At 35.9% G+C, this 16093-nt stretch overlaps 1 protein-coding gene across 13 annotated transcripts in view; it reads left to right on the top strand.

Moving 5' to 3' along the window:
* Positions 1-16093, top strand: part of TCF12 (transcription factor 12) — a 380655-nt gene that overhangs the window by 299358 nt on the left and 65204 nt on the right. For 11 of the 13 annotated variants that reach the window (XM_089907165.1, XM_022579593.3, XM_022579585.2 and 8 more), the window contains one exon: positions 1992-2044. The exons of 1 other annotated variant lie outside the window; for it this stretch is intronic. In XM_089907165.1, coding sequence (XP_089763291.1) covers positions 1992-2044 — 53 coding nt within the window. Of the gene's footprint in view, positions 1-1991; positions 2045-4152; positions 15474-16093 lie in introns of those variants that run through there. One more of the 13 variants, XM_089907169.1, reaches the window with a different exon arrangement.

Below are 16093 nucleotides of genomic sequence, written 5' to 3'. Positions count from 1 at the left end.
TTCAGAGATAATCTACGCCAATCTTAGCATCTTCTCAAGCTATTTAGATGCTTTAGGAAATCAACATTCTGCAAAACCGTATCTAACTTATAATACTCTTGCCACAGTTTTTAATATAAACCTAGTAATAATGGCTAAAATTTATTGTGTCATTTTCTGTTAGGCACTTCCCTGAGCATCTTTGTGTATTATATTTATTGCAATAACTCCAGGAGGTTATTGTAGGTAACTGAAGTTCTAAGAGGTTAAGTAACTTGCCCAGGCTCACACAGCTGCTGTGTGATGGAGCTGAAATTTGAATCCAATCAGCTTACTCTCTTAACTATTACACTTTGAAACCTCCCAAAAGTGAACTCTGTATCCTAAGTTCATGATTTTGAATCCAACATTATTTATATAATTGTAGAGTGGCAGCTAATGATGAGATTAAAAATATAAAAGAAAAATTTCCATTCCCATGGCAGTGAAGAACTGTCCTTATCTAAACAGCAATGTATCCTACTGCTAACTACCCCAAAAGAGAGTGATGGGCTCCAGACTGATAGGAACAGTTCAGTTGACTCTCTTGGTATGTATGGAGTATGAGTTTTGCTCAAGGGATACTGTACTAGTTGTGAAAAGTTGGGTTTTAGAAAAGCCTCACAAAGAACAAAAATTTTGCCTGTAAGTTTTATAAATATAGAGCGTGCCAGATGTTGTTTATCTTTGGCACTTTTGTTTTAAGGAAATATAGGCTGCCTCTTGGGGTAGGGAATAGATGCTAATGAGTGTTTTTTTCCTCTTTTTATTGTATAAAATTTTCCATGTGCTACTTACAAAGTTGCTTTTTTAGCTTTGCAGCCTCCTGGGATAGTCACTATAAAGATTCCCAGCCCCAATTTAAATGGGTTTCATTCTTTCTTAAACAACTGCATGTTTTATTGTCATATCATTTATGACCCAGGAAAATACCATTTTTACAGTTCTAATTTTTACAGTTTTCAAAAACATTGTAATTAACATCAGCCTTCTTATGTGTTCTCTCTTCTTAATAGTGAACCCCTCTGAAAAATCCTGAATTTGATCCATTATTTGTGTACGATTGGAAAGGTGCAATTAACACCATTTTTTACAATAAATAAGATGAACAAGTATTAAATTTTACAGATAAGTAAAAGTAAAATACCAAGTAAGGTCGTTAGGCATATGAAAATATTCATATTCTCCATTATATTAATAAATAATTTGTGTCTTAGAAAGAAATATACTTTAGTTATTTCTTGGAAATAAATATAAACATCCAAGGATAAAATTATTTAATAATTAGTGCTGAAGTTGCAGTTTTAACCACACATTGTTAAAGTAAATGTTCTTATAGAATACTTATAGGATGATATCATACATGACAATGCCTGTATCTAATAGTTTATGTAGCATATCTCAGATATTATTATAACCTTAATTTTTCAGTTATTAAATTTTATTTCAAATTTTTAACATAATACCTTGTAGCATTAGCATTAGCTTTTAGTTTATTTAATATGCTTTTAAACCTAATTCTCAATGTGATATGAACACTAAATTTGTGTCTCTCTTAAGGAGTCATATTATTAAACTGACCTGTTGTACCAAATGCCCCTCTGCAAATGAGCTGAGATAAATGATGTAAAGTGCCTAATATGTAACCTTGCACATAATAGGTGCTTAAGGAATATTATTCCCTTTTCTCACACATGCTTATTGGTTTGTTATTTTCTTTCTTGTTTTACTTTGCTGTCATCTTCCCAAACTTATGGGATATGTATTTCAGAATATGTCACTTCATTAGGAGTACCTGTTTTGCACTGGAACCAGTTAGAAAGAATGAGACCCCTATCCCTGTATTCCCTTACTTACTTCTAAATGCTGGAAGACAAGAAAGGTACTAGGAGGAAAAATTCTTTCCTGCTCATTTGAAGTCTGAAACTTTTCTAATATAAATGCTGATGAAATATACTGTTTCCCACGTGCAGATCCTTTGCAAGCAAAGAAAGTCAGAAAGGTGCCTCCTGGCTTGCCTTCTTCTGTAAGTACCCATTTTTTTTGACTTTGTGGTAAACAAACTGATATCACGTATTCAGTATCTGCTGGCTGTAAGGATACATTTGGTTGGTATCAGTAGGCACACTTCACATAGTAACTGTTCTCTACTTAATGGAATCACTGATTGAGTTAAATCCAAATTCAGTGTTAGGTTTTTAAGATTTCTCGTCAGTGATTTGTAGCTTACTCATATGCTTTTACTCCATGGCCCTGTCATTTGAATTCCCCTCTTGGGAAGAGGACTAGGCTGGTAGCTGTCAAAGAAGATCTCCTGTACAGGTCTTTTGATGTTTAATTAGTCATTATGTTGCTGAACAGGAGGACAGACAGAGATTAATAGCTGAGAATCTTAGAAATTTACATTTGTAATAATCCCAATGGAGCTAAAGACATTAAGATTCGGAGGACATGTTCGGCTCAGCTTGCCTCAGTAGGACTGAGGTTATTAATATGCATAAATCACCAAGTCAGATGTTCATTGTGAAGCCCTTGTGGATTTTAAAGCCTTCATTAAGCCTTTCCTAACTTCAGCCTAGCATCAGGAAAGCTTTCAAGCAGCTAGTTTGTTGATCCCTCTTTGCTCAAAAATGTATCCTTTGAGAATAAAGAGCTTTCATGAAGGAGGTTGGAAAGGTTTGGTGAACAACCGTTAATGGCCATGATAATCAAATGCTGTAGGGGTGTTTGTGCTATTAAGTATACTTTATTCTGTTAAAGAGTAAAAGTATTTGTAAATGAACCTATATCATAAATCCACCTACAATTTAAAAATCCCTGGTGTGAAGAAGGAAGATTTTTTTTCCTCTCCCGTTTCTTAGAACAAATGGGGAGTGGGGCTTTTGGATTGAGGCCCCATGCCTTGTAGGGCACATCTCTTTGTTGTGTAAATGGATGTTGGCCTTTTATTTGGCAGTACTTAACACATGGGCGCAGGTGCTGCTGGAAGAGTCACAGCTCATCGAAGTATACACTGAATGGAATATCTGGCTTGGCAAGTAGTAATCTAGAAGGAGCAGCATGGGTCTGAGCTTTTTATTTTTTATTAAGGCTGAAGTAGAGATACCATCTTTTTGGTTGTTTGCCTTCCTTCTTTCCTATGTTCTTCCCCCTCCTTCTCTTCCATGTGATACATGAAAACTCAAATTTGAAATCCTCTTTGAAACTCACTTCCAGATGGATCTGAGTTTTATGCAGCCTAGGGCAGCTGTGCTCTGAACCTGCAGCTTACCTGGAAGGTTGGATTGCAGCTGCAGGCGTTCTTAAAAGCTTTTGCTTGCATAAGCACTTGGACCCACTAGAGGCTGAATAGCTGCTTGATAAACAAAATGAACACAATGCCTCAAATCATTATTCCCAAAGACAGGATTTTTTTTCAGCGACAGCTAAAAATAGTTGGGCAATTTACATTTTAACAGTTGTGTGCTGTGCAGGGGTAGGTGGTTCAACAGCATAACATGATTTCTGCTAGATTAACGGAAGTCATATTTAAAACTGACAGAACAGCTAAAACATGTAACTGTGATTTTTTTGGTAATTTGTTACTAGAATTCTATGAGAGTAATAGAAGTTAAATTACATATTAATATTTAGTATAACTGCACAGGTTTTAAAAAATACCAGATTAGTAAATGAAAAATTCATCTCATTTCTTTGCCTGACATTCATTTTAAGAAACAGTATATTTTTGTTGTTTCATAGTTCTTTCATTTTTAAAACAAAAGGGCAAAATGGACAGAACAACCTGGAAAAAGAATAAACACTGGAGGTCACCAGTGTTCCTTGCAATCCTAATCAAAACAGCATTCACTACCTAGAGGTAATTCTCTGTATTGTCTCAGGTGTTAAGGATGAGCCAAGGAGAGGGGGAAAGCCAATGAATTCTCATGAAACTGATTTCTTTGAGAACCATTAGAAAATTTCACAAGTCAAGCCTACTTATATATTGTATTACTAGCTTCTTTACTTGGGATTTATTAGATATTTGTATAGAAAATATTAGAAATTATTATTTTCAATTCTGTACTTAACATCAGCATCAAACATGATCATACTGCTTTGAAACCATGCTGAAAATAGTATTTAAGTGTATTGAATGTTATTAAGGATATATAAATGATAAATGCATTTTAATTAAAAGCATATTTTAGATTAAATGCTATGTTGAAATCTCAGGTTTTTAAAAGAGAATTTTTTTAAACTTTAAAAACTGGTACTTTGATAAATGATACCAAAATAATAAACTGAGAACACTTATTGTTACACTACTTACCTTTTCAGTGTCTAAAACAAATGGAATTTAAAGTAATGGTTTTCTATTTGGATGCTTTTACTGAAATATATGTAATTCATAGGGCTTTATCAATGTGAATTATTTTTTAAATGGGTATAAAAATGAAAATGGACTATGTATATTTTATTTCATGATCATTTGAATATCCTACTTCCCAAACTAGAAACTTGACCGTAACATCTCAGATTTGACAGTTTGCTGCTTGTGCAGTCAACCTTTAGTCATCTGTAAAATACATGTTACCTTTACTAAAAAAAGAGTGAAAGAGCTAGGTTGGTATCATACTGCTCACACCACTACAGAGAACAACAGGCAGTGTTACTTAACATGCAAAGCCATGATAATCTACATAATTTGACCATAGACCATTGGTTAGAGGCCTTTTCTTTTTCTAATCCATGATATGTATTTAGGTATCATAATTACAAACCTCAGCTCCCCTATTCCTCACTGCAGAACAACTGAATGGTAACTTCTGTCTGGATGAAGGTCTGATAACGGTGTATTGACATTCTTAAAGCAGTATGGTCACTAAGGTTAAGAAAATGGTCTGTTCAAATCTGCTGGCTTAGTTATTGATTGATTGTATGACCCTGGACTTGTCAGTTAGCCTTAGGAAGTTTGAACTGGGAAATCTAAAGTTCCTTTCAGGTCTAAAATGTTACATTCTTAGGGTTTTAAAATTAATATGCTCTATACATAACCAAAAGGTGTAATGGGCATAGTTTTCTTCCTACCGATGAAAAAATGGTGTTCTTAAGCACATTACATTTTCCACTTGTTTCTCTAGACAGGTTGAAATATTGAACAAAGTGAACTTCTGTAGCAGCAACAGTAGAGCGATGCCTGGACATTGAATTTGAACATACAAGCACACCATCATTGCCTGCAGGGAACTAGTGTGAGAAACAAGCATTTAGTGAATTAATTACATGTATTTCAGTGAGGCAAGTAAAGGTGTGTACCAAGTACTCTGGAAACATAGAGTAGGTGGAACTAACTCTGCCTTGGGAAGTACTAATGGCCTCAGGAGTTGACATTTGAACTCTGTCTGGGAAGATTAGTAGCAGTCGATACAGGTAAAAGGCATAGACATGTAAAAAAATAAACACACTCTCAGGCCACATCTAGAAGTACAGCATTATTGAGTTCTGTACCAAATATAACCTTTATGCTTTTCCTATAGCAGACCTGCTCTCCCACTCCAGAGGAAGATTGAGGAACACATAAGACCAGCTCAGATATGAAAAGAGATAAATTGTCATAGCAGTCTACCCTGGATAAAAGCCTAAAGTCTCCTGGCCTGTAGATAATAGGAGGCATTTGTAGTTGTTAAGATTATCTGGGAGTCTTTCTGAAGGTATGGGTGTGCTTTGACTTTGCAGGATGTTTTCTTTCCTTTTTAGGGCTCCTGAACCTCCCCTCTCCTTCTTTAACCACCACCTCTAGTCTTTGTTCTTTGTATATACACAAGCTGTTTTTCATCTCTATCAAATTTTTACTGAGATAAAACATTTAAGGAAATTTTGAAGCACTGGGTAGGGATTGGGAGCAACTTTGATTTTTTTCCTAGTAATTTGTGGGAAAAAGTGAAACATTTGCATTATATTTGTTAGCACCCTTTACAGCCTCAATTTCACTGTGTTAGAGTAACACATATCTTACATGTGTGAGCATCTGTGCTAGCCATTATCTGTATCATCTTAATCTTTAATCTTCACCACACCAATCTGTAAGATAACTAATATCCTCTTCTTACAGATGAGGAAATTGAGACTCAGAAATATTAAGTAACTTGCCCAAGATTACACATACAGCCAAAGATTACAACCTAATTTAATATAGAAGACCATTTTCTTTTTCTTTTGAATGTTAAAACATGTTGTGTATCTTGGTGTACTCATAAGGTATCTTGGTTAGTATATCAAATTTAAAACAGTTTATTCTGTCATTTATGTTTTCTTGATCAAATTTATTAATTGCTTTGTTGTTTAAGGACCTACCACCATCTTGAAAGGATGACGTAGAAAAGCACAGACTTCATAGTCAAGCAGATGGGTTTTATCTGGCCTCAGCTGCTTTTTGTTTCGTAACCTTAGAGAAATTGCTTTTAAGTTCTCTGAACACGAAATTTCTGTTTGTAAAAGGAGACAGTAATGCTTATCTCAAGTGTTAGTATGAGGGTATCATGTGCCTTACATGTGCCTAGTATATAATAGACACTCAGTAAATGTTCTTTCTTTATTTTTTTCTAGTTCCTACCACTATAGCCTGCAATTTAAAGGAATTTTAGCATTTCATGTTTACCGTTTTTTTTTTTCCTTGGCTGTACCTCGTGGCTTATGGGATTTTAGTTCCCCGACCAGCGATCAAACCCGGGCCCTTGGCAGTGAGAGCGTGTGAGTCCTAACCACTGGACCACCAGGGAATTCCCATACCATATTTTGTTGAAAAGCAAGGAAAAGTTTGAAAACATAAGGAAAGATAAATATTATGGTAAAAAAAAAAGTATTTACTTGCATATGTAATGTATGCGCCTGGCACATAGTAAGTAGTAAATTGTAGCTGCTATTGTTGTTAAGAAAGCATTCATTTTCAGAAAAGGAACCTATAGAAGGAGGAAAAATTGATTGAATTAATTCCTGCCTAGAATTCATACTAATTAGTTTTGTCTTCTGAACTATCAAGAGTCTATGCTTTTTTTTTTCCTTTCTTTTATCATTGGTTGAACATCTTTATGGTCCTCTAAAGCATTTCTCAGATGGAGGGAAGTTTCTTTGTTCTTTATTTCTTAACTTGATGTTATATAGTATTTCCAAACATAGATCTTTTTTTAAAAATGCCTGCAGAAAATGCAGAATCCTGAAGAAAGAAGCAAGACACTTCCAAGATTTTTATCACCAGAAAGTAAATATCTATACAGATTTCAGAATACCTTTATATCCAAGTTGTGATCTTGTTCAGTAGCATTTGAAAACATCTTTTGAACATCATCATGCTCTGCATCAAAATGGCATGTCTTATTCATTTTTTTTTAATTTATTTATTTATTTTTGGCTATGTTGGGTCTTTTGTTGCTGCACATAGGCTTTCTCTAGTTGCGGCCAGCGGGGGCTACTCTTTGTTGCGGTGCCCAGGCTTCTCATTGCGGTGGCTTCTCTTGTTACAGAGCATGGGCTCTAGGCGCGCAGGCTTCAGTAGTTGTGGCACACGAACTCAGAAGTTGTGGCTCGTGGGCTCTAGAGCTCAGGCTCAGTAGTTGTGGTGCACGGGTTTAGTTGCTCCGCGGCATGTGAGGTCTTCCCGGACCACGGCTCAAACCTGTGTCCCCTGCATTGGCAGGCGGATTCTTAACCACTGCACCACCAGGGAAGTCCGGCATGTCTTCTTCATTTTGAACATAACTGGTTTATAGTCCCACACATAGGCTGATGACACAATCTCTTTGTTTCTTAGTCAAATATCATGCTAGTCTTTGTCCTCTGTCTTTAAGTGTGTATATATTATCCCACAAAAGCTGTAACAGTTTATCAGATAATTGCTTTAATTTTTTTGAGAGTTTGAGAGTTAAACTCTCAAAGTATATTTTACCTCCCTACCCATCATGAAAAAATTTTTTTATGATTCTTCCCTCACAGGGAACTTTATTGTTTTTGAGATAAATCAAAGCAGCTTAGACACCACCTTTTCTTGCTTTGCTGCGGACAGGTACAGAGCTCTGTAGCCTTTGAATTGGTAATTGACTATAGTTTAGGAAATGACCTTCCTTTCTGCCAAATTTTTGTAGGATTTTATTTTGTTGGGAATGGCTTTTTTTAATTAATGTGGATTTTTTGTCATTTTTAGTATTAAATTTTCTCTTTTAGGGACACCTCTTGAGATAATTGGAGATATTCTGAGGTGTTTCTAAATCACAAAGCCCACTAAACATGTACCGTGATCTAGCATTTTCATGTACATACTAAATATAATTAGTAAGAATATTAAATAGAAAAGTCAGAATATTAAATTTTGAGGGTGGCTAAAGTGAGGATTTTTTTTTAAATAGGAAAGGGAGGACAGATACAACTTTCTGGGGCTGATATAAATGAATAACTTGGAAAAGTACCACTTGAAAGATTAGTGGTTATCTGAACCAGTAAGAAAAAGGTCAAGGGTAGAACTATAGAGATATTGTTACCTCCAGTTTATCCACAAAAATAGTGAGATAAGCTAGAAATGTATCTGTGGGAGTGTTCTGTGGAAGTTATTAGGAAGCTAGGGTAGCAGTGTATTTGTAGACAATTATCTGAGACCCTTAACTAGCAAGAATCCTAGTTGATTCTAGAATAAACAGTATTTACATGCAGCACCAGCTTAAGCTAAACTTCATAAAGTGAACACTCCAGTTCCTGAACGTGAGTGGGAATAGATATTTGCTTAGCTCCTTTAGCAGACAAGCCCATAGGGTGCACAACAACTAGGTACTTAAGAGTTTCTTATTTCGAACTGTTAGATAAGCTGTCTCTGTTTGAAGGCTACCTTGATATAAAATTTCCAAACAGACTGATTCTTTCTCTGACCTTACAGGTCATTCTAGCAGGAAAATCTTAGTACCTAAAGCGAATGGTTCTATAATCCATTCCAAACTCATATTCAGTTTGGTCATTGAATGAAAGATTTTCTTCATACATTAATAAGAAGAAATAGCCACTGTTTATGCTGACAGTAACTACTGTTCAGAACAGTGTCAGACTTGTATCAGTGTAGATAATGGGCTTTTAATCCATAGTTCTAAGATGTTGGTTTTTTGTAACAAGCCAGTCCATCTTTGATCTGATTTCAAGTCAAAAAAAAAAAAAAAAGGAAAAGTTACCAGCGAGCAATTCTTCTGTATCTGTTTGTACTGATGTGATGGTACAACCACAGTGATATTTGTTATTTTCTGACCTTTCTATTTCTTTTTAAAGAAGGAAGAACATGGCTGAATTTCAGAACCAGCTTTTACGATTTATTGAACTCCTCCGCTGCTATATTTTAGATCTTTGAGACTTTACAAACCAGATGTAGGATAAGCCCCAATGTGTGTATGTGTGTGTGTGTAATTTGTATGGTTTTTAAAGGATATGTGGTTGAATTCTATAAATGCTTTCAGACGTTAAGCCCACTGTTTTGTCATTCAGCATCAGTAGAACCATGAAGTTTTTTTGTTTCGTTTTTTATCTAATACAATTTCTTCAAGTATAGGAAAGAAGGAATAAATTAAGAAACTCCAAGTTTCTTAATTTAAGCCCCAAGTTTGGGGCTCTGGATTTCATTCTAGGTTAGGGAAGGCATTTATATCCTGAGTAATTTGCTGACATGAAATTTGCCATCGCCGATATTTCCTTTGTTTAACCAGTGATGATTTTAGTTTGAAAAGTCATTTAGTGTACTTGTATGATAACTAATTTCAAGGAGTGTAATCTATGCTATATAGATAAGTTCATACTTAGACTTCTAAGCAGTTTAAAAACACTACTAGTTCCAAGATAGTTCCTTATTTGTATTCATTGAATAGATTTTTAAACAATTTTTTTTTTTTTGATTGCACCAGGTGTAATTTGTGGCAGGCGGGCTCCTTAGCTGTGGCTTGCAGGCTCCTTAGTGTGGCATACAAACTCTTAGTTGCAGCATGCATGTGGGATCTAGGTCCCTGACCAAGGATTGAACCCCAGCCCCCTGCATTGTGAGTGCAGAGTCCTAACCACTGTGCTACCAGGGAAGTCCGATTTTAAACAAATTTTAAAGTGTTAGCCCTTCAAAGTTTTTGTCTTTTTTATTATCTGCATTTAATTTAAGACATAACCCAATATATGTATAATATGACAACATTTTATTAATTTTCAAAAGTAATTTGGTTCTAGAAATTGTTTCTGGAAAATTTGCTAGAATCTGCTATCTCTTTCTTATAGCCTATATTTCTACTCTTCCTCAGTGTGCTAGACCAGGAGTCAGCAAACTTTATGTAAAGGGTTCTGTTGTCAATCTGCTCAGCTTTGTGAGTCAGACAGTCTTTGTCACAACTATTCAGCTCTGCTATTGGAGTGTGAAAGCAGCCACAGATGATACATAAATGAATGGGCATGACTGTGTTCCAGTAAAACTTTATTTGTAAAATCAGGTGGTAAACCTGATTTGGCCCACAACTATAATTTGCCAACCTCTGCATTAGACTTAAAGACCATAAGTGTATGCCTAGAGTAGATATATTCTTACCTTCTTCATAAATATACTTCCCGTGAAAAACAGACCCAAAGAGAAACAAAATAAAACCCTGTTTTTTTGTTTGTTTGTTTTTTAGATCCATTACATGATATTCATTAGTCCCTTCATCATTTCCTTAAGGCTGTAGGCACATTGATAGAAACTTTCCAGGACAGTTATTTGCCTTAAAATGTACCTGACTAGGATGGTGGAAGAACCTCAATATATAAAGTGGATGCTACGAAGTCATAATTTTTCTAGGATTTAAATGTCACATTAGGTAATAATATGCAGAAGTTTATGACATCAAAAATAAGTCCACATAGAGATATATTAGAAAATGTTTATTTGAAACAATTGGGTTTAAAGTATTTAAATAATTTGACTTTGATATAAACAATTCTATTATAATTTTTTCCTTGAACTTATATATACATGTGCCTAATCACCATCTTTTATCCTGGTCCAACTTCCTCATAGAACCCAAAGCTAAAAAAGTAGTTCCTAGCAGCTTGAGAATCAGTTCCGACCCATGTATGATTGTGAGACAGATTCTGTTGAAACACGTGACATGTCTCTCTAAACCTAAAAGCTTCATTCAAAACTTAAGAGAGGAGGGCTTCCCTGGTGGCGCAGTGGTTGAGAGTCCGCCTGCCGATGCAGGGGACACGGGTTCATGCCACGGTCCGGGAAGATCCCACATGGTGCGGAGCGGCTGGGCCCGTGAGCCTGCGCGTCCGGAGCCTGTGCTCCGCAACGGGAGAGGCCACAGCAGTGAGAGGCCCGCGTACCTACCGCAAAAAAAAAAAAAAAAAACTTAAGAGAATCTTCACTTAGATGACTAGAAAACTCACAATCTCTATAAATTTAAGTGAATATTTATGGTTCTTATTTAGTTTTTTTTTTTTAGTTTTATGATGGCTAGTGTTAATAAATAATACTTCATAAATAAGTAATAAAACTTCTCAAGTTTTCCAACTTGAGCTTGATAATTTTTTAAACCATAAAACTTGACATAATTGAAATTATCAATATGTTTTTCAACATTACCGAAGATACTTATAAATTTCAAAAAACAGTAATTTGAATGAGAATTAGAAATTTATTGCTACTAGAGTGGGCTCCATTTAGTAAATTTCCACTGAGAGAAATATGAATTCATTCTGATAAAGTTAGTGAATATAAAGTGCTTATTGTGAATTAAGAATTCTTCTAGGCTTTAGATATTTAAGTAATAATAAACCATGGACCTTGTACCCTGTCTTCAAGATGCTTACGGTCAAAAGGTAACTTTGACCTTTGGAAATAAGCTAACTTTAAAATTTTTTTCATCTGAGTGATTATCGCCCCGTGGGCACATAGTGAAGTATCCAGGAAATGCTTTTTGAATTAAATTAAGAGGATAAAAATAAATACTGTGAAGCTATTATTTTATGTTATCTATGATGGGGAACATCACCTTTTAATGACTTCCTGCTCCAAGCTGTACTTTTCAACTTTCTCCTACTCTGGCTGTTCCAAATGATCAAAAATATGTTAACTTGCTTTTTTTGTATAAGACACAGAACTATTTGTCCTATTTTTTTCCTCAATTGTGCAGTTAACTCCTAATTATACACAATAATAGGAATAAATTTGCCCCCCAAGCGGTAAATTACCAGTAATTCAGCCATAACTCTACAATGTGCTGGGATTGACGTAGTTAACAATGTAGTGTCATGATCCTCATGTGATAGATGAGGATGGAAAACCATAATACAGGAAACCTTTTTCTAAAGGAAAAAAAATTATGGTTTCATTGACATAAAACAGTGGTTATCTTCCCATATTAAATTGCTCATACTAAAATTGTCTTCAAGAATTTGATCATTTCTTACCACCTGCTGCTGTCTTCATTATCCAAGCCACTTTTATCTCTTTCCTGAATTAAAGCAGCATCTTCCCAACTGACCTCCCAATTTTCCTTAAATCATTTTTTTAAATACAGGACAATCCCTTTAAATTTTAAGTCAGATGATATTCTTCTGCTCAAAATCCTCTAACAGCATCTCGTATCTCTGCAAAACCAAAGTCCTTAAAATGGCTTTCAAGACCCTTCTTATCTGTTTTCTGCTACCTCCCAGACTTCATCTTCCACTAATTTATCCCTCTAGCCTTCTGCCCTCTTTACTGCTCCTTAAAGATATCAAGCACCGTCCTGCCTCAGGGCCTTTGCATTTACTCTTCTCTCTGCCAGAGCACGCCTCCCTTAGTACCCATATAGCTAGTTTCCTTATATACTTTCCTCTTTGATCACATATCACTTTATCACTGGGGAATCTTTCCTGACCATCCTATATAAAATGGCAACATGCCCCATCTCCTTTCCTGCTATAATTTTCTTTGAAACACTTACTACCATCTGATGTACTATAATTTATTCTTTATCTGTCTTACCCAGGAGAATTTTGATAAAACAGGGATTTTACTTATGTTGTTTATTGCTTTATCAGCAGCTCCTAGGTGCATAATAGATGCTCAGTGAATAGTTGTTGAATAAATGAACAAACTTAAATGATTAGCAATACAGCCATAGTTGTTCTTTCTTCCTGGATCATACTCATTTGACTCAGAGAAGGTATAAACAACATACTGAACAATCTGAAATTAACATATTCTTCAAGGAGAGCTACAAGTATATTTTAACTATCTATACTGTAAGATGTTTAACATGGTTAAACTTTGTAAAAGCTTTTCAGGGAGAAAAAAAAAGCTCCAGTTTTTCATCAGAAAAGTGGAAGTGTTTTCTGTGGCAAAGATCACTGGAATTCTTCCCATTTACATAGGCATAGTGTTACTCTCAGTTAGATACATCACAGCTAGGAAGACCTGAATTTGGTTTTTCCATGTGTGGACTTAGCATTAATAATTGTGATCCTGTATTCATATCTTTATTCCAATTTTAACAATAGTAACACAGTTTGAATCTTTTTAATATTTCAGTCTCAAATAACCAGTGTTAGAGCACCCCAGTGTTCCTCAAGATCACACAGCTGGGGTTTCCCTGGTGACACAGTGGTTAAGAATCCACCTGCCAGTGCAGGGGACACGGGTTCGAGCCCTGGTCTGGGAAGATCCCACATGGCGCAGAGTAACTAAGCCCATGCACCACAACTACTGAGCCTGTGCTCTAGAGCCATGAGCCACAACTACTGAGCCCACGCGCCTCGAGCCTCTGCTCCACAACAAGAGAAGCCACTGCAATGAGAAGCCCGCACACCACAACCAAGAGTAGACCCCACTCGCCACAGCTAGAGAAAGCCTGCATGCAGCAGCGAAGACCAATGCAGCCAAAAATAAATAAGTAAATAAATTAATTTTAAAAAAAAGATCATACAGCTGTAAAGGTACTGTGGTACTGCTACATGCTTTTCACCCTTTATTCTTGTATTATACCCTGTAAACTATCCAACCTATGTATTCATTACAGCCACCTTTGTCTATAATCCACATAATCTCTTTTATGATGTACTAAATTCTCCAGCCAAAAGGCACAAAGAAGCAAATCACAGGCCCAACTTCTTTATTACCGAACAGTGCAGGAGCCACAGCCTACTTAGTTAAGATGAGCTCTCTTAAGTTAAGGATTGTCTCCTTAACTCTTGTTGCCTACTAAAATTATAACGAAGCCATCTCTGTAGAGGCTTACATGTTTATTTGAAGAATATGGCCAAAAATCTTTATTTTCCCAGTGGTGCTGTGTTAAACATAAAATGTCTGACCTGTAGATCAAACTGCAAGTTATTAAGAAACCAAAATTGTTACCGAGCTAATTAGATGACAGAATTAGGTAAGAGTTGTTACCTATTGGTAAGATGTCAACCCTTTTCATTTTTTTTTACCATTTTATCCTAGACACTACAGAGCTATTTAAAAAGATGTTAGTTTTAAACGAAAATATTACTAGAAATACATAACTAAACCCCTTGTAAAGATAATTCACTTGCCAGCGTATAAATGTTACTAGAGTACAAGCATTTGGACTCTTAGCTTAGAATTGAGAAGTTGTAATAATGTTTTTGATTCCCTATCTGATCAACCTTTAATTTCATGTGAGGCTCTGGGCTTTTAACTGTGCCACTTGCAGATATGATTATGAAAATACAATTTAAGGTTGGTGTGTGGACATTAGGTATCATCTATGCCAGTGAGTCATAACCTGGGTCTTCAAAATTAGTAATACAAAATGTAAATATTTCAGAAAACCTAACAAATTGTGTAATTTACTGAAATAAATTATCTGTGCTATCAGATTTCTTTCACTAGAATTAGCTCAGCATGGCAGTGCTTCATTTTCCTTTTAATCAGAAGTTCTGAATGGGAGTTGCATGGCTTTTTTTTAACAGGGAAAAATATTCATTATAACTCAAGAAAAGTTTGGGAGACAAAAATCTTTCAGAATAGGAATTCAGTGTTTTGGGGTGGAGTAGGTAATAAAAGGTTTTACTGTTGGTGAAATGGCTAGGAAATGTTTGGCCTAGTTTAATTCCTGAGTTTTCCAGAAATGGAAACTCAGACTCAGGGAAATTCAGTGACCTCGCCTAAGCTCTCATGCTTCCTAAGAGGCAGAGCTAAAACCCGAATCCCTGTCTCCTGACTCCTAGTCTATGCTCTTTTTCATCATATGGTATGATGCCACAGTGTCTGGAACCTGAGCAGCTTATCTCATGTTACAGAGTACTAATGAGTGGTAGGGAGAATTATTCTGCCCTACTGTAAGTATTTGTGATAGAGATGCATAGAACAAGTAGCTTAACACATTTTCTTCTTTCAGAGTTTTATGACTGTGTTTCCCAACCTGTCTGGTAAGGAACACTTGTTGGGGTGGCATATTGCCTTTACCAGTGAAGCATACTAAGTAAGCATTACTGAAACTTTTGTTTTGCTTTAAACTGGCACTATCTCCCATCTCCTTCCCTGCTTATTATACCATCCTCATATATGTTTTCAAACTGAAGTATTACTTGGCTTTTGTTGAGAGTTGGTCACCAGAATTTAATGGTTAGAAATCATTCTCTTTTTTCTTTTTCTTTTTTTTTTTTTTTTTTTTTTCCGGTACGCGGGCCTCTCACTGTTGTGGCCTCTCCCGTTGCGGAGCACAGGCTCCGGACGCACAGGCTCAGCGGCCATGACTCACGGGCCCAGCCACTCCACGGCATGTGGGATCTTCCCGGACCGGGGCACGAACCCATGTCCCCTGCATCGGCAGGCGGACTCTCAACCAGTGCGCCACCAGGGAAGCCCCCATTCTCTTTTTAAGATGGGTCTTTTCATAAATTTAGGATCTGCATGATTTCTTCCAGTGAGTATAGCTAAAATGAACTCTGCTTTGTTACTTGATCATTACAAATATGAGGCAGGATGATTTGGTAGATACTCAGTACTTAATTAATTAGAGGTATGAAGTATTAAAAAATTACTACCACTAGCAAGAATTTTTACTGGAACAAAACATAGATTGGGTGCCAGAAATAACTT

The sequence above is a fragment of the Delphinapterus leucas genome, chromosome 2 (genome assembly GCF_059928025.1).
Source record: "Delphinapterus leucas isolate spDelLeu-1000000601 "Yukka" chromosome 2, BTC_Dleu_Yukka2, whole genome shotgun sequence".
Taxonomy (NCBI): domain Eukaryota; kingdom Metazoa; phylum Chordata; class Mammalia; order Artiodactyla; family Monodontidae; genus Delphinapterus; species Delphinapterus leucas.
Note: the sequence above shows the minus strand (reverse complement) of the source record. Positions and strands in the feature narration are given on the sequence as shown.